The sequence below is a fragment of the Coccinella septempunctata genome, chromosome 5 (assembly GCF_907165205.1).
Source record: "Coccinella septempunctata chromosome 5, icCocSept1.1, whole genome shotgun sequence".
Taxonomy (NCBI): Eukaryota; Metazoa; Arthropoda; class Insecta; order Coleoptera; family Coccinellidae; genus Coccinella; species Coccinella septempunctata.
In genome coordinates, this window is record NC_058193.1 from 20,033,148 (window position 1) to 20,052,624 (window position 19,477).

The 19,477-nt window shown below is 36.2% G+C and overlaps 1 protein-coding gene across 2 annotated transcripts in view; it reads left to right on the forward strand.

Moving 5' to 3' along the window:
* Window positions 1-11,372: 11,372 nt before the first annotated feature.
* Window positions 11,373-19,477, forward strand: part of LOC123313116 (chitin synthase chs-2-like) — a 28,494-nt gene continuing 20,389 nt past the window's right edge. The window contains exon 1 of one of the 2 annotated variants that reach the window (XM_044897836.1): window positions 11,373-11,619. In XM_044897836.1, the coding sequence (XP_044753771.1) occupies window positions 11,552-11,619 (68 nt within the window). In that variant the 5' untranslated portion in view covers window positions 11,373-11,551. The remainder of the gene's footprint in view (window positions 11,620-19,477) is intronic. The other variant, XM_044897835.1, reaches the window with a different exon arrangement.

Consider the following 19,477-nt stretch of genomic DNA (forward strand, 5'->3'; position numbering starts at 1 on the left):
GAGAAAATCAATTGGGCACTATGGAAAAATTTTATGTCACAAATAATAAGATTCTTATTATAGTATCTCTACCACTCACTTTCAGAAGTGATCATCGGCAGTTGATACCTCATCAAACTTAGTTACGTTTCATTTTCTGCAGTCAGTGGTGACGATTGCAGTTTGTCCTACCAGAGCAAAATACAGGACGTGCTTAAGGTCATTTTTCAGTAATGTTTAGTTGAGCGTGTGGCGAGTTGCGTGCGAGTTTCGAAATAAAGTAGTTTTTTTAACTTGACTACTTACAGTGTCGTTGTTGTAATTCCATACAGAACAGAACAGATTATGCGATTTTCACAAAATGAGTTTTTAAACTAACTATGACACTTTTTTCGCTATCACCCACATACAGGTGGATGAAGGTAAACTGTAAGTTAATCTTTACCCAACTAAAGACGCTATTGTGATGAACGAAACACGTGTCTTGGTCCAAAAATTTATTTTGTGAAAATCGTAGAATTTGTTTTACCTTCAATTATATTGATTTTTATCGAGTATCGTCCACATTAATTCAATAATTTCATACAGAATAAAAAATTTGAAGGTATGAGCATAAACGATGTCAGCTCATACTTATAATTATATTAATTTTGCGAGTAGCGAAGAATCGGCAAATGTGTAAATTGCGATAAGTGGAACTTCTAGCTTTGTTTGATCCTAGATGCGTATTTGAGACAAAAAATGTTCACTCTGTAATGTAGTAGAAAAAATTGGACTATTCTTCATTTACGTATGAAGCTGGAACGGAAGTGAAAGTATCCAAAATATAAAAAGAACAATTAAAAATTTTCTACCTAAAAGTTCATCATTAAGTCGAGGTTCAAAGCTCCAAGGGGTAGCATTTGGATCCTAGCGACCGCGACCTAGCATCCAAGCTGCCATAGTGCCTGTCGCCATGGTATATGCAGAGACAAGTTGTTGTCTCCGGGACGCGACCAAGGCTTGCGACACATACTGTCAAGGCCCGGGCCCGAGTCCCTGTTTATTCAGTTGAGAGAGGGTAGTTTTGCGGGTCGGTTGTTTACACACCTATATCAGACAATATCAGTGCAGACATTTCTTTCAAAATTTTAATGTACAGGGTGGGCAAAATTCGTTGTCTACTGAGAGGATTTCGAGAACTATAGCAACAAGAAGAAAACGGATGACAAATTTCCTAGCTCTTTTTCAGAGAAACAAAGAATGGTGAAAACTGCAGCCTCCTACGATACTTCGTTTTTGAGTTTGACTTGACGATTTCTTTTTTGTCTTTGAAGTTACAAGTCTGAAACTTGAACCTCCTGCAGGCACTTTTTTTACGTAGAATCCAATGATGAGCTCAAAATAAATGCCTAATAATAAATAATAAATGAATTATTAGGCAAACTTTAATCTTTGAATGCAAACTTTTATTGAATTTGTTATTTTTGAATTGGAAAAAAATCTTTTGTCAGTAGATTCAACGTATGAGAGTGCCTAAGAAGGTTCAAGTTTCAAATCTGTAACTTCAAAGACAAAAAAGTTAAGAGAACTTTTCAAAATCGTCCAAATCTCAATTTTTGTTTATAACTCGAAATCTAAAAATGATAAGCCGATTCTGTTTTCAGATTTGGATTAGTCATGAAAAAAGAGCTCGAGAATGTTTCATCCATTTTCTCTTTCTTGCTGCTATAGTTCTCGAGATCCCCGCAGTAGACAAGGAATTTTGCCCACCCTGTACAATTAAAATATATTATTGAAATCGATCACATAATTTCGGCAGTGTCAATCAATAGATTCGATTAAATTTCATAAGTTTGAACATCACATTTTTCATGAAACTAAGGGTTACTTTGAATTCACAATTTTCGTTCTCAATCTCTAACTTTTTGTTATAGAAGTACTGTCTCTTAGCAGCAAATATTTACGGCCTTAATGCTTTCTGCTCTAGCAACCGGAGTTCTAGACAAACTTCTGAAATTAAAAAAGTTTTCAATTTTATCCATTTTAAACGTTCTTTTGGTCTCTGCGCCTTTTTTTTTAATTCCGCTCCTGATGGTTTGAACTTTTTTTCGTACGAATCCATAATACGATTAAATAGTTTCAGATTTTGATTATTTATATAGGTTCGTTGATAAATTTATTTGAGGATTCAAAGTTTTTATTTCTTTGTTTATTTATTGATCAATTCGGGGGCTAGGAGCTAGATCCAATTTACATTTACGACGGGCCTTGGGTCACCATGGCTGTGGTCCGTATATATACTTTGGTTTCTTCTGGTTCTGTATCTTGTGTTCTGTAATGACAACCATAGAGAAAGGGAAAGTCTCTGATGACAACCGTCAACTTTCGCACATTTTGCTCACACACATGAGAGAGAACGTACATAGAGAGAGAAGAACGCGAAATAGTGCGCAAACAACACTTATAATAATAAATAGTAGTAGGCAAAGATTATAGACTTAACTCTTACTTCTTTGGTGGTAGGCAAAGAGAACCTTGGGAGGCACAGGGACATGTCCTCTCAAGCGTCGAAAAGCTGATTTTGCCATAGTTAAAAACCTTGAAAAACGCATCCGGAACTACTTTCATCATTCATTTAATATCATTCTGGGTGCGCTACTGTATTACTGTATACTTTTCTTAAGGAAATAATCGAACGAAAAACCTTGTTTTATACCTATTATATTAAAATTAGCTTTCTACTTTTACTTATTGAATTCGGGATTTGAAAAGCTTTTTAATCATGCCATTTTATATGGGGTGTTCCATTTGAAAATGTGGAAGCTCTCAGAAATGATCTGTAGATAAAAAGAATTTAAAGTTTAGATGTTGCTAATTTTTTTTTGGCAAAAACTCAAATTCGATAGCTAAAAAGATAATCTTTCTTACACTTTATCGAATATTGGACCATCTATAGATTCGCGTATAAGGTATACTGTCTTTTTCTAGCAGACAAAATTTAATAATAGCATTGAGTACTAGTAAGCCCAGCGATCTATTTTTTTCGGTGGATCCATCTTGTACCACCAAATCAAAAAAAAAAAAATCATAATCGAAAATGTAATCAAAATGAATCAAATCAATCCGTTTTATACTCCGTAGTTATATGTTTAGGTACTCCCGGCCGTCCAGTTTCAAGAAAGACCCTTAGAACATAAATAGATTCCACCACGGTCAATACTGTATGTCTGATATCAATTCTGCAGTCTGTTAATTTTTTCCCTTATTTAGAATAAAATGCTGAAGCGAATAATAAGCTATATGCAAAGACGGATGCAGTGACTGCTTACGAAGGATTATAAATTAGGCTTTATAATCTATAATTTTATAAGTTTTTTTTTCTATTCAGAATATTTTACGGATTACTTCTCCGGGAGAAATATCAGTTCAAAATAGACGGTCAGAGAAATTGATGGATAGAGTAAATAGAGGGATGAATAAAATATCCGGACATAATTTTTTTGTTCATACTGAAAGCCCTAGAGCTCCAACTCCATTTGCCATTTTGAATTTTGAAAAAAAAACATCCGCTCCATCGTAAAAAGAATATCGGTCCGTTTTCATCGTTGGAGGTGGTTTTTTTGAGTACATTCTAATACATTCTGTTAAATATTCGAAAATCACCTACCCGGTGACTGAATTTCTCAATGTAGGACTAAGTAATATGGAGCTATCTACATTGAGATATTGTCACCGGGTAGGTGATTTTCGAATATTTAACACATTCCTTTATCCACCATTTTTTTGGCCGGCCATTTTAAACTTCTAAAATGAGGAATATGAGCTTCATCGTAGACTGAATAGTTCATTTCGATCCTCGGAGCTGTAGTATGAACAAAAAATTATGTTAGGATATTTTAGTCATCCCTCTATGTACTTTAGCCATCAATTTCCTTCGTCGGATGTTTTGAACAGATTTATCTTCTGGAGAAGGAAATCCTTGAAACATTCTGAATAGAAAAAAAATCGGTTCATTTGATCGTTGGAGGTGGCCGTTCTAGGGCTGTCAGAATGAAACAAAATTTTCTTCTGAATACATTCTGATACATTCCTCTACCAACCAATTTTCTTGGCCGGCCATTCCGAACTTGAAAAATGAGGAATAGAGGCTTCATCGTGGACTGAATAGTTCATCTTGATCCTCGGAGCTGTAGTATGAAAAAAAATTATGTTAGGGATATTTTACTCATTCGATTCTCTATGTACTTTAGCAATCAATTTCTTTGGTCGGCTATTTTAACCTATCTTGTGGAGAAGAAATCCTCAAAACTTTCCTCTATCCACTAATTTTCTTGGTTGGCCATATTGAACTTGAAGAATGAGGAATAGGCGCTTCATCGTAGACTGAATAGTTGCACGAAAAAACTTTATGTTAGGGATATTTTAGTCATCCCTCATGTACTTTAGCCATCAATTTACTTGACGGGATGTTTTGAACTGATTTATTTTCTGGAGAAGGAATCCTTAAAACATTCTGAATAGAAAAAATCGGTTCATTTGATCGTTGGAGGTGGCGTTCTAGGGCTGTCAGAATAAAACAAATTTTTTTTCTGAGTACATTCTGATACATTCCTCTATCCATTAATTTTCTTGGTAGGCCATTCTAAACTTAAAAAAATGAGAAATATGTGTTTCATTGTAGACTGAATAGTTCATTTTTATCCTCGGAGCTGTAGTATGAACAAAAAATTATGTTACGATATTTTAGTCATCCTTCTTTAGCCACCAATTTCCTCGGCCGATCATTTTGAACTGACTTATCTTCTAGAAAGGAATTCTTAAAACATTCTGAATAAAAAAAAACAGAATATCGGTTCATTTTGATCGTTGGAGGTGGGGTTCTAGGGCTGTCAGAATAAAACATTCTACATTCTGATACATCCCTCTATCCTCCAATTTTCTTCGACGGTCATTCTGCACTTGAAAAACAGGAGGAATATGCGCGTCATCGTAATATGAAAATCAATAATGATAATGAAATCAGGGATTATAAAACATGATCTATAATCCTTGGTATGAAATGAGTCCATCCCTCCTTATATATAGCTAATTATTCGCTTCACCATATTTTTATGAATAAGGGAAAATAAATTAGTTGATTGACTGCAGCATTGATATGAGGGATCGGCCGGGAGCAAAAACACGATTATATGAGTTGAGGGAATAATATTAATTCGAGGAGGATCATACGTTGTACCTATGTATTAAAACAAATATGGTTCCATCAGGACAATAGTCTTAATCATGAATTAATTTGGAATGTTTAGAACATTACATTTTAAATGTTCCATGAGCTGTGATTTTCAGCATCAATACATTTTAGATTTCAGGATAAATAATATATCCTAACATTGAATAATTTTCCTCAGATAGATAGCTGAAAAATGTCGTCTGAGAGTGCATAAACTCTTTACTTTCTCAAGATGTTTGATTTCTATATTTTCCCTCATAAACTGTGTTAATTTGATTGTTTACGAAATTGAACATAACCTCTCAATGTAGTAATTTTTGAAAGATCTTCATTTTTAACCTACTGTATATAACTGGCATGGGAAAAAATTGTTGGGCAGTGAAAATAATGAAGATTCGAAGTTCATATTATTGCAATTTTAGGTCTAACTGAAATATAAAAGTACAAATCTTGGTCAGTTGATGACTGAAGTTAGGTCTCAGATCAATAAAAAACATTATTGATCTGACAGTTAGGTACATATACTTCATTCACTTTTATTTTAGCAGTCGGTTGGCCATGGAAATTTGACGAATTTCACTCTGTATAGTACGAAAATGTGGGGTTATGAAGCTTGTCAAAACATTTTTGGGTTTTAAATCAACGCTATGTTGCCCGTTCTACGTATTTTAGCACAATGTCGAATCTCTTCAGAAAATATGTGACGCACATAATTGAAGTTAAAACAAACTGATTGAAGTCATACCAAATCCAGTTATTTGCATGGAAAATACAAGAGATCAGTATAATATCATAATATGCACTAGCTTGAGGAGAGTTAATGTTCGTTATCTTCTTTGGCTCACATCATTTGTAGATTTCAAAAATATTAGATGAAATGCATATGATGCCAGTGGTTGGGAATGGGTATGTCTCGAAGGAATTAACAGATATGTAATTACAAGAATGTTAAATTCTTCAACAAAAATCATCTTGCATCAATATATAATAAGTAAGAGGCAGGCCCGGACTGGGACCACTTGGGGCCCTCAGCTGAGACCTTTTAAGGGGCCCTATATCGGGGGATCCGGGGCTCTACGCGGAAAATTTTTTAAAACGAATTAGGTGCTTGAAAACAATGAAAATTCATTTTTACGCTAGGTATTTATGCGAATATTATGATTTTCGACTTTTATTGACTTTATTTTTTATTAAAATTAGAAATTTTAAAATACCACTAGGAAACACATTCTGTAGAACTCAATTGTCCATGAGGTGTTAAAAAAAAGTGGAGTATTGAATTGATGTGGCCGATACATCCATAATTGAACTTGAAACAGATTATATGATTTTCACAAAAAAGGGTTGTCAAATCACGACACTCGTTCCGTTATCACAATACCATCTTTAGGTGGGTAAAGGTGAACTGAAATATATGGTACCGAACGAGAAGATATTTGAAAAAGCGCTTTACTCTATTCTAAAAATCTACAGGGGGCAGTGACAGTTTCCAGAACATCCAGAGCAATTTCATTTCAGAGTTGGTGAAAATCGGACTAGAGGGGGTAATGGTAATTTTCGGAACGTTCAGATCAATTACAAAATAGGTACCAATCGGATGATCGGTCATTAAATTATATAGCAAAGGAAACCTTCTATCAATGCATAATGATATAGAAAACTATCATCTTTCCCTAGATTTCATTTTTTATTCCTTTCGCATACAATTTTTTTAAATTTTTTTTGACAGTTTTTTTGGTTTGCTTGTTTGTTTCATATTAGCAACTAAGCAGACGAAAAAATCCTGAAATCGCTCTGAATGTTCTGATGTTCTGGAAACTACCCCCGCCCCCTCTATATTTTGAAGAGTAGAGAGTTAAATACAGAGTGTTCTCAAAGGTGAGGCTTTTTTTTTGACATATAATAGAACTCCTCAAAATAAGTCATGGTACCAAAAATCATTTATATAAAATATTCACCAGGGCTCAAGGTATGATTTCGGTAGTGCTTCGGATGCAATGCTACAGTGCTACATAATGTGACTGCAGCTTGGTAATTGCATATGGGTAGTCACATTCTGCAGCCACTATATGCATCCGACGCACTACCGAAACCATACCTTTATGCGTAGGCTTGTGCCAGCGAAAGGTCAGTATACTGGAAACCGTCAGAGTCAGCGTAAGATCTTTGTGAATTTTCGGAGTATCGCAAAGTAATTGAAAAATGCCTCACGTTTTCTCAAACAATGAAGTTGTTGACATGATTTTAATTTATGGTGAATCCAAACAGAGTGCCAGTCCGGCGTGCAGATTGTACAGTAGACGATTTCCGTGAAGAAATCACCCAACTCCTCGGATGTTCATAAACTTGGTGCAAAGATGTAGGGATACTGGACGTTTGCACTAATCCCGGGGAGCAAATGTTGGCAGGCCTGTAACATCGCAAATGGCAGAAATCGAGGAGCAAATTCTGGACAAAGTTGAGGAACAGCCGACAACAAGTACTAGATCCATAGCCAGGGTCGTCGGAGTGAGCCACAGTAGAGTTTGAAAGACTCTAAGACAAGAGCAACTGTACCCCTATATACCATTTCCAGAAAGTTCAAGCACTCCAACCAGAAGACCATACTCGAAGAAAAGAATTCTGCCTGTGGCTTTTAAATCACCAATATCTAACAACATCCATTCTGTGTACTGACGAAGCCCTTTCACAAGAAATGGAGTAAACAATTTCTACAATACCCATGTATGGTCTACAGAAAACCCTCACGCTATCAGAAGAACAAGCAAAGGTTTTTCTTGAATGTCTGAATCGGACTCCTACGTGGAATGCTTATTGGGCAATAAGTCAGGTGAAGACTTTCTCCATTTTCTCCAGAACAATTTGCCAGGATTACTAGAAAATGTTCCTCTCAATATTCGACAGAGAATGTGGTTGTTACTGGATGGAGCACCACCCCACTTTCGAAGAAACGTTCGAAATTATTTAAATAATGTGTTTCCGAATAGGTGGATAGAACGTGGCGCATCCATTTCTTTCCCCAGATCTCAACCCCTGTGATTTCTTCCTTTGGGGTCATTTGCAAACATCAGTGTACAGTGACGGTGAAGTGGATAGTGCGGACGAACTAAGAAAACGCATTGAAAATGCTTGTGAAAGCCTCACCGTAAAAACAACCTGTATTTGTCTATAAATCTCCTCGTTCGGTACCAAATTTTTCAGTTTACCCCCAACAACCTGAAGAGATCTTATTGTGATCACAAAACACGTGTCGTGGTTTACCACTCATTTTATGTGAAAATCATATATGTGATCTGTTTCTAGTTCTAAAATGCAGTATTGTAGTCACACCAAATATATGAATGAATTAGGTGAAAATAATTTTTGTAATAAAAATAATGAAAAACGGATTTTAGTGATTAGAAAAATAATACTAAAATTAAAAACAAATCTGTGTGTTTAACAGTAACAATGCTGTTATACTGGAATAGAAGGGGCTTAACTAAGATGCTTCAACATGTTACTCCACTTGGCCTGAAGTAACAGCTTCTTTGTGTGCCACTCACTTGTTGAAGCTACTTCATCTATTATCTTTATCTACGTTAGTGGGGGCCCCTCAGGCCGGGGGCCCTCCGCGATCGCGGACCTGCGGACCTGGCCAGTCCGGGCCTGGTAAGAGGAATCGAAGGAAGTTTCAAGTTAAGATGAACTTCACCTCTGAACAAAAATTTCACATGAATAAACAATGTAAGGGCAACTTGCGCGTATTTGTGGCTATTTATCTTAATACATTGATGTAATAATAATAATTATAGGTATTTATTAGTACCTCAAGACATTTACATTGTGTAGGACAAGTCAAATGAAAAATAGAAAAATCCATTGTAGGGAACTTATTCTCCGATGACATTTATCGAAAATCCTGTAGTAAACTTTCCGCATTAATTCACTCAAACATAAAATTCTCAAATGCCACCACTTTTTTTGGGTCTCCCAATAGAAGGAAATTCTTTGTCATTCTCTTCATTCACAATCTTTCTGATTGTGGAAATATCCAGCTGAAATATATGTCGTTTAGATTCAGATGAAACGTTATATAAATTCTCTTACATTGAATATGTTCGCTACCGTCTGACGTATTGTGGATTTTAGAATATCAGGGTATAACTATTTTAATGAGCGGACCTGAATTCTAAATAGCACTTCCTGAAACCCTGTCTCTTTTTTCACTCACTTTCGGCATTTTCGTAATAAAAATTGATATTAGTTGTGGCAACGGCGTTATGACATTAACGACATTTCATGAGTGCCAACCTAACTTCGTTCTAGTTACAAAAACTTGAGAAAATTATTTCATGGCCAACCGACTGCTAAAATAAACTTGAATGAAGTATACATAGATAGGTTACGTAAATGACAGTTGGTGATTTCCCTTGGCTGTTTCGCGAAAATGGATCTTATCGACTTGAGTGAATGGCACGAAGGGATCTCGAATTTTCTAAAATTCACAATTCATCTAGATAATTTGCGTCCGAATTTGGGTCACGGATTCTGCTACGGGATATGGAGAATGATTTTCTTGCAATCAGTTGTCGTTTTCTGCTTGGTTTCGTGTAGAAAAGTAGGTGGTTCTCAGAAATAATAAAACTACTCCGAAACTATAAGAAACGGCAACAGCCCCGGGTGAAGCTGGATGCGTTTACATTCGTGTTGAAAAATCTCGAATTTCTGAAGCTTTTTTCTCGTATTTCCCAGCTGTTTTCCGAGTCGAGAGTAGAACGCGCCTATGTTCCGGTTATTCGTCTTTCGTTTTGCATTTTTCGCGAACACGGACGTGCGGCTTTTCGAAGAAACAGAGAATTCCCGAACCTCTAAATCAGCTGATTTTTCCCTCTTACCTCTCCCACTCGGTGCTCACGAAATTGGTAGTACGAGATTAACCTGGGGTTGAATACTCAAAGATTATAGGTAACTAATAGGCGGGCACCAGCTTCTACTTCGCCGAACTCTACAGACCTATGGTCTACACCAAACAGGCTTCTTGTGCCTGAAGGTCCCACTTGGTACACCGATGGCTCTGTGATGCCCACAGGCAATGGAGTGGGAATAGTGGGATCTCGTTTCAATCTGTCCATCCCCCTAGGAAAGGATTGTTCCATAGTGCAGGCTGAACTGTATGCTGTTCTGGGCTGCACACTGAAAAATATCCGCAGTGGGTACTCCGGTAAACACATCTATATTTGTTGTGACAGTCAGGAAACCCAAAATCCCTTTATTCTGAGGAAAGGGTTAACTCACACCTAGTAGAGGAATGCAGGGAGGCTCTGCGGGAGCTAGGCTCTGATAACTTTGTGAATGTTATCTGGTGTCCGGCGCACGCAGGAATTCCGGGAAACGAGAAGGCATACTTGCTAAGCGGGGAGCCCGCTCAGGTTTTGTTGGTCCGGGACCGGCGCTGCCTATCTGTCGTAGATCTGTCAAGAACTCCTTTAATATATGGCTGGACTGAAAATTCTCCTTCGAATGGAGCATGAGAAGTGGTCTCTGGCAGTCGAGGCTTCTCATTGAGAGACTGTCCTCTGTATCTGAGGTCAAAAAACTCTTGGCTCTTGAAAGGAAACAACTGAGTCTAGCGACTGGAGCAATGACTGGCCATTTGTTTAATAAACACTTAGATAGAATGGGACTGACTGGCTGTTCCCTGTGCCGCTGGTGCAGCAGCACTGATGAAACGGTTGAACATATTCTGTTCATCTGCAGCAACCTTGAAGAGTTAAGGATGACACACCTAGGAAAATAAAACACACAATTCCTAAGGTGAGAGGAACTCCTCTCTTTCCACTTGTGGCCTTATTTTTAGCATGTCTCAGGCTTTGAGTCTCTCCAACTACAAGCGGACGAACAATGGGTCACTTAGGCCTCAGTTCAGCCCAGTGGGGCACCGCACGTAGAAGGAAAAGAAGAACTAATAGGCCGGTACCTACCAATGTGATCAAAATTACCTATATGATGACTCAGATAAAAAAATTTTATACTATACTGAATCATGGACTCCAATTTCCATTCGAAGAATCAACATTTTCGACCACTTATTGTCGATTGGGATATGATAAAAGATTAGATTCAATATTGTCGTTCAGGAAAAACTGTTTTATGAGTCAGTCGATTATTATAATCTGAGATAAAAACGTATATTATTGTTTAAAAATTTTTCGTATCTTATCGATCTATGAATCGTCCCTACGATCTAGAATAGAAAGTGTTGCAACTTTGAATGTAACCTAGAAGACCATATCACGAATCATTGGAATCATATTGTTGCAGTTCATACAAAAGTGCGAGAGTTAAAAATATGTGCAACTTTTGAAGAAAGTGGTGAAAATGCAAAGAAACCGAGGATTCTATAACGATAATGACACAAAACCCACCTTTGAACGCCAGGAAACAATGTAAGTGTCGTATATACGCCAAATTTACATTGAAAATGTCATAGTGTATTTCTTGGATTGTCATCGATCATAGCGAATGGCCTATATAATTTGCTCGGACAATCTAATATTTATCTGGTCTAAAGCAGATTCCAGATTCCTTACTTACTAAGGCTTGGTTGTTCAATTCAGGTTTAAGCCGAGATTTAAGTTAATCATGGATTAACGTGACAGATTTGAAGGGAAATGTCAAAATTTATCCAATATTAACTTTAATCACGAATTGGACAACCGGGCCTAAGGGTTTAATTTTTGTGCCTTTATTTCAATACTGAATTATTGGATAAGTAACGCAGTAAAATTCATAGGTACCTTCGGTGTTTACTATTTCGAGAAAAATCCTCCAAGAGGGCAATTTATATTTCAAATAACCTTACTACTCCTTTTCAATTGTAATTTCGGTATATATGTAATATTTTGGAAACTAACTGGTAATTAAGATAACAATTGAATTTTTCATCAGAGAGTATAACATGTAATTCAAAAACCGTGGTTGTTATTCAGAATTTGGTAATTCAGAAATCAAGAAATAATAATAAACAATTGCTTGTTCTGATATTCCCTATTTCTTACTTATCGCAGATGCAGATGGTTTCTAAATTACAAGTGATGTTTTCTGAATTTCAATTGACCCTTTCTGAAAAATATTTCTCTAATCTGAAACTGAAATTCAGATTACACTTTCTGAAATACATTTTACTGATCTGCATTAAGCCCGTTTATAACGGTTTCTGAAATCCAATTAACAAATATGAATTTCAAATTATACTTTCTGAGTTAGATACATTTTATTAATCTGAATTTCAAGACATACTTTCTGAATAAAAACTGTAGTAGAATTTTTTTTGAATAGGAGCCCTAACTTTTTTTGTGCCAGGAATAGATGTAGGTACTGAGTAGGTTGTTGTCCCTAGTGGTTTGGACGTTGACTTTTTTTATCTACCTTGTTTTATTAATGGTTAAATTCATTTAATTCGATTTTTTTTATATATTTTGAGGTCAATGACATACACTTTAGGAATGATTGATGTTTATGCAGTATTATCGAAAACATATACGATTATACATATAAAAGTGTCTAAGAAGGTTCAAACTTCAGATCTGTAACTTCAAAGACAAAAAAAGTATGAGAAATTTTCGAACTAGCCAAATTCTCATTTTTTGCTAATAACTCAAAAACTAATAATTGTAGGGGGCTGCGGTTTTCACCATTCTTTGCTTCTTTGAAAGAGAGTCATCCGTTTTCATCTAGCTCTTATAGTTCTCGAGATCCCCTCAGTGGACAACTAATTTTGCTCACTGGATCGGAATTAATTTCGCAATGTTTAATTTACTCTATTCCATCCATTATATTTCCGATCCGGTATCAACCCCTGACAGCAAAATCACAAAGATTCCAGAATTCGAGTTTACCACGAAGCCCTTAAATCTAAATGAACCTGTAAATAGCCAACGGAGCTCAGCCTCCTTTGCCCTATTAAAAGCTCGAAGCTCGAATATTCCCTTCAGTCCGCAAGCTCATGAGAACTGTGAACGTTCGTGCAATTATATACAAACGGTGCGGCGGAGTCAAATTGCCGAATAGACTCCACTTATATGTGTTACGGCTAAAGATAGGTGTGAGCATAAACTTAAGTTTAGCCGGCTAAACTTATGTTTATATCGGACGATCGGCAAAAGTTCGATAAAGAGTTTATTTGCGTCGCGGAATTTCATCTTTAGCCGGCTAATGTGCACATTAGCCGAAACGAACCAGCTAAAAATGTATTCGATGGACACGCGGGGCTCTGAAGTCTCGTGAATGGTCGGATAACAATAGAAGAAACAGACTACTACCAATTACTCCATAGCTCCAAAAATAGCACTCCTGGCGATGACAATATTCCATAGATTGTACTGAAAAAACTAGAAGATACAATTCATAAATATCTGATAAAAAATTATGCATTCTGTCTAAATAACTGCATATTCCCGAATATATGGAAAACAGGACACATAATAAATATCCCCAAGGCCAATTTGGACAGACAGAAAGTTGACAAATATAGACCCATCACTTTATTACCAGTACTTGGAAAATTATATGAAAAAGTTATCAAAACAATTCTTTCAACTCATATCGAACGACACATACCACAGTTTCAGTTTGGATTCAAGAATAAAAGATCCACATATCACCCACTCACCATTCTCACATCCAATATACAGAACTCAACATTGAAAGGATGGAAGACCGCGGTGTTGAGTCTTGATATAGAAAAAGCATTCGACTGTATGTGGCATAGAGGACTTCTGTACAAATTGCATAGAATCCAACTTCCATATCACCTAATCAAACTATGCAAGCACTTTCTAGAAGGCAGAACATCAGCAGTTAAAGTTGGATTATTTGAGTCTGTATACATTGCCTTGCTCAGAGCAAGGCACTCCTCAAGGTTCTCCTCTTTCGACACTCCTTTTCAATTTCTTCTGTCATGATATCATCTTGAATCACATGAACTCCTGCTACATTTTGCAATTCGCAGACGACACAACTCTGGTATTCCATGCGAGAACATTACAAAACTGCATACAGAAGCTCCAGGAACTCCTTGATGAGGTCTCCAACTGGTTCCGGAAGTGGAGAATGAAAATTAATCCTGGCAAGTCGCAGTTTATAATTTTCGACCACAAAATCTCCTCTACATCACAAATTCTTAAAATCAATGATAAGATCATAAAAGCTGCTCCTTCTATCAAATACCTTGGTGTGCACATTGACAATAAATTGAACTTCAACCTGCATACCAAGTCGATGAAAAGAAAAACCATATCAAGAGCCAAATATTTTTCCAAATTGGTTTACAGAAAGCAAGGAATAAGCATTAAAAGTGCGTCACTAATATACAAAACAATCTGCAGACCCATATTAGAATACGCCCACCCATTATTCGCAAACTGCAAGCCTCCAGCGATTAAAAATCTCACAGTAGCAGAGACAACAGCATTGAGAGCCATAACTCGAATGAGACACCCTAATAATCAACTTCATAATCCTCCGAACCATTTACTCTACCTGAAAACCAGAATAGAACCTATTGACATAAGAATGAGCAGACTTAATAAGAAATTCTATAATAAGTTACGGCAGTTAGACGATGTCATCGCCCAATATCATGAGGAAGGAAGGAACACATCCAAAAGAAAACATCCAAAATTTCCACTATTAACTCAACTCAGAAATATTCAATAGAGAGATGTAAAATATTTAACTTTCAGTTTTCACCATAAGCAATATAATTGATGTACTAAAAATTGTTAGTATTAAATTTAATTAAATGTACCAAAATTGTAAAATACAGGCTGAAGGACCGCTGGTCGATGGCCAATTGCATAGGCATTTAATAATAATAATAATGGTCGGATGGAAGGCGATAGGCGATGCGCACGTGTTGCAATTTGCTTGCAATGCTATTTTCCAGTACTGCGTCATCTTTCATAGGAATTGCTTGAGCGCCGGTCCTTTGCATTCGTTCCCATGTCAGCGTCGTCGCATAATCTAGCAGAGCTTAAAGCAAAGTTTGATAGTAAGTTTTGTGAGTTACTGACATCAAAACGAACTGATAATAGTTTTTATTTGAGTGAAGAACAATACGATAGAGTAATCCAAGAAATAAGGTCAGCAAAACTCGCCGCTAAGCGTTCAACATTGCAGTATAGACGGTTAAAAGATTTGATATTTGCACCATTGGCGGCGTAGAAGAGCTAATAGCACCAGTGACAGGACAAGACAATAGTACATATCTTATATTATGTTGAAAATTCAGATATGTTTGACGCATTGCATACCATACACATTGATACTGGTCATGGCGGAAGAAATCGCATGATAAATGAAAAAAAAGTATAAGAATGGGACACAAGAAGGATTATTATTTTATTTGAGTTTATGCGAATCTTGTCAAATGAAATCAAAAACTAATAGAAAAGGAATAGTCGTTAAACCAATAATATCATCCCAAATAAACAGCAGGTGTCAAGTGGATCTTATTGATATGCAGAGCGATCCTGATGGTGATTTCAAATTTATTTTAGTGTATCAGGATCATTTAACTAAATTTGTTCAAATCCGCCCTCTACGTACAATAACAGCATTAGAAGTAGCAAACGTACTTCTTGAAATATTTTGCATATTTGGTGCACCATCAATTCTACAATCTGATAATGGTCGTGAGTTTGCCAACAGAGTTATTACAGAATTATGCTCTTAATGGTCAGGCTTGAAGATGGTACACGGCAAACCTCGCCAATCACAGGGCAGTGTGGAACGAGCCAATCAGGATATTCAAAACATTTTGATGACGTGGATGTCCGATGAAAAATCCTCAAAATGGTCAGAAGGTCTCAAATTTGTACAATTACGAAAAAATTCAACCTACCACGACGGTATCAAGAGAACACCGTATAAAGCAATGTTTGGAAGTGAAATAAAAGTTGGTTTGAAGTCATCGTCTCTGCCCGAGGAAGTGATAAGCCAGTTAACAACGGAAGAAGACCTAGAAGAAGTTGTAGATAACTTGGATGATAACGACTTGAATGGGAAAAAGCAGACCTCTGAACTTCATATCCCAGACAATACCTGCACGCTTTGTGAAGAACATGGCATTCTAATTGAGGAAAAGACATGTCCCTCTGTACAAAAGAAGCAGATATCGAATACAATCGTTCAGAAGCAAAATTGAATTTACAGTATCAAGCCATTAAAATGAAGCAAGGTTCTGCTTCGAAGTTTCCAGAATGTCATATAGGCGATACTGTGAGAGTGAAAATACCGGAAGTAGACCGTGGCCGAGGTGATTTTAGGAATATTTTGTTGGCAGTCTTAGAAAAGAACGACGATAGACAGTATAAATTGGGCAACGAAAACGGCAGAATCGAACAGTTATTTTCGCGAAATCAGTTTGTGAACAAAAATTTGTACAATTAGAAAAAGTCTCGTCATTGAAATCGACTATTCGACAGCTTGCTAATGAGCAGTCAACATCAGGTGGACAAGGATACCAAAGACGTCACTGTAAAACAAATTGTGGTACACGAAAGTGCCGCTGCCGAATTAATAATATTCTTTGTAATTCGAAATGCCATTCTAGTTTGTCATGTCCTAACAAATAGTTCATAATTGCATTTTAATGAAGTTTTTTATTTTTTAATATCTACATAAGATTTGTAAAAAGAGTGATTTTTTTTTTTTTGATGAAAATTTTCGTTATGAAATGTGTAGTATATGATATACTGTTTTTCAAGGCCTGATCAGACCTATATGATCCCCTAAGCCAATAACAATTCACCGTGAATCATTGAAAAGCATACTAATTTGTTGAATTCACTCTTCAAAAAAGAAGTTCATAAATGAAATAAACTGTCACGAATATCGGAAAATTGCATTCCTTCACAATATTCCTTTTTTCCTGCAAACTTCTGCGATACAAACTCCGAAAACTTGCCTTCCCTAGAATCCTGCCAATGCTTTCGTTTCCTTCACATTTTTAGCCGAGGGGCTACGGTTAAACTCAAGTTTAGCCGGCTAAAGATAGAAGAAACTAACATTAGCATCTCCTCGAAGATAAACCTAAGTTTAGCCGGCTAACCTTAAGTTTATGCTCGCACCTATCTTTAGCCGCCCTTGACTCCTCTGACGGGCCGCCGTTGATATTTACTCCTTTCTCGGTATGCGGAACCTGATTTTTCATCCAAATTTCAACCTATTACCCCCGAAAGTTTCTAGTGAAAAAACTCGACTGTTCGAATTTCATGGAAGGTTGAGTACTGCCTTTATCTGACCCTATTCGAAGGATTAATAGAGATAAGAGATGAGATTTATTGTGTCAGATTGTTCCGCATGAAATATGTATTTTGGTGGTTGATATTTCGTCGACATATTTATCAGTAGGTTTTCATTAATTCGATTAGGATTCATCTGTCTCTGTGTGAAGTAAATAAATGCAGGAAATTCCTTCTATAGATAAGATTTCCAATCTCCTACTTCCAAACGTTATTTACGTTCCGAGCACTTCATTTTGGTACGTCATTTCCAATAAAATTTGAATTGAGCATATTCCTTAAATATCCATAGTCATGTGTATAAAATAAAACAATAAAAATAATATTGATAATCTGAAATGATGTGAATTTATCAAGTAATGTCATTACCTAAGGTAATGCCGTGTAACGTGTGAGGGCCACTCAAACTTCTGAAATCAGAAATTATTTTGAAAGAATATTCACTCAACATTGTTTAGTTTAATTAACATGAAAATTGCAGTTGTCGTAAATTCCGTGTATTTTTTTCTCTATACGACCCATTCGTCCCATTCATACATGTTTTAGAAAGACCGAATTTATGAAAACTTGTATAGGATTTGGTTATTATAATATAATATATCATATATAATATAATATATCATATATAATATAATATATCATATATAATATAATATCTGCTAGGTTAAGGGTGTAGTGACTCAGCAGATATTAAAAAGAAAAGGCTCTTAGTCCTGTTGGCTTTATAATATAATATATAATATTATAATAAGAATAGGCCACTCTAACCCGCTGTCAGATAGAAGTCAAAATAAAATTGTGGAGGACAAGCAAAGGTGTTGTGTACGTAGATATAACACATAATTTGGAATATTATTGTACTTTTAGTTAATCTACGTACATTGAAATAGCATTATTTTTGTTTAAAGTTTGCTAGTGGTGTTAGTCCTAGTGATTTTTCCGCTAACAGCGTTAAATTTACGTTAGTAATGGTAATTAAAGGATTCAATAACTCGGGCTAGCTAGTTACACAGTATTTTAGAAGTGAGTGAATAATTATGCCATTTTTTGCCGTGTTGTTGGATGTGGAGGCAGAGGAAACAGAGAGACTGTTAGTGCTTTCGTATTTCTGGAGGAATTTCTGTATTTTAGCATAAGGAGCTTCACATAGAAACAACTCTGGCTTCATATAAAAGACTTGACTAGGAGACAACAAATGTTTGGATGCTATCATAAGGAGAGCTGACTCATACCGGTTATATTTTTATACTCATTATATTTATGCTGTTTATTTTCTTACGAGTTGTTTTTGCACCGATTATATTTTTATACTGTTCCTGCTTTATATGTATTTATACACATAAGTGTCAGTTATGGCTGAATCCCTTAGTTGTTTTTACCAGAATGTGCGTGGTCTCAGAACTAAACTGAATGATTTTAAAACATCCTCTAGTGCAAACGATCACGACTTGGTGTTCATCTGCGAGTCCTGGCTAAATGATGGTGTGTTTGACGGTGAAGTTGTCGATCCAGCACATCCACTACATCAAGTACTCGGAGAGACGGAGGTGGTGTGTTCATTGCGGTCAAGAACAAGTTGAGGCCTTATCGAGTCCATGAACTCGAGAGTGACGCCGAGGACGTATGGGTGAAAATCTCAATAAATAATACCAAAATTTTGCTCTGTTGTGTATATGTTCCACCGACTGATTCTAATATTGTCACTATTTTCTGCAAAAAACTCTGTTCTATTATGCACGATCTTAGAGACCACATTGTATTAATTGTGGGAGATTTTAATTTTCCCAATTTAGTGTGGGAGAAGGGTACCAAGGGCGATTTTAAGGCCATTAATGTTGATAGTAGGAGTGAAAAACTTTTAGATACTTTATGTTTTTTAGAGTTATGTCAATTCAATGCCAATAAAAATAGTAATGGCAAAACACTTGATTTGATATTCTGCAATAGTTATGTAGTGAATAATGTTCAGAAATGTGATTCTCCTGCTGTCTCGGAGGAT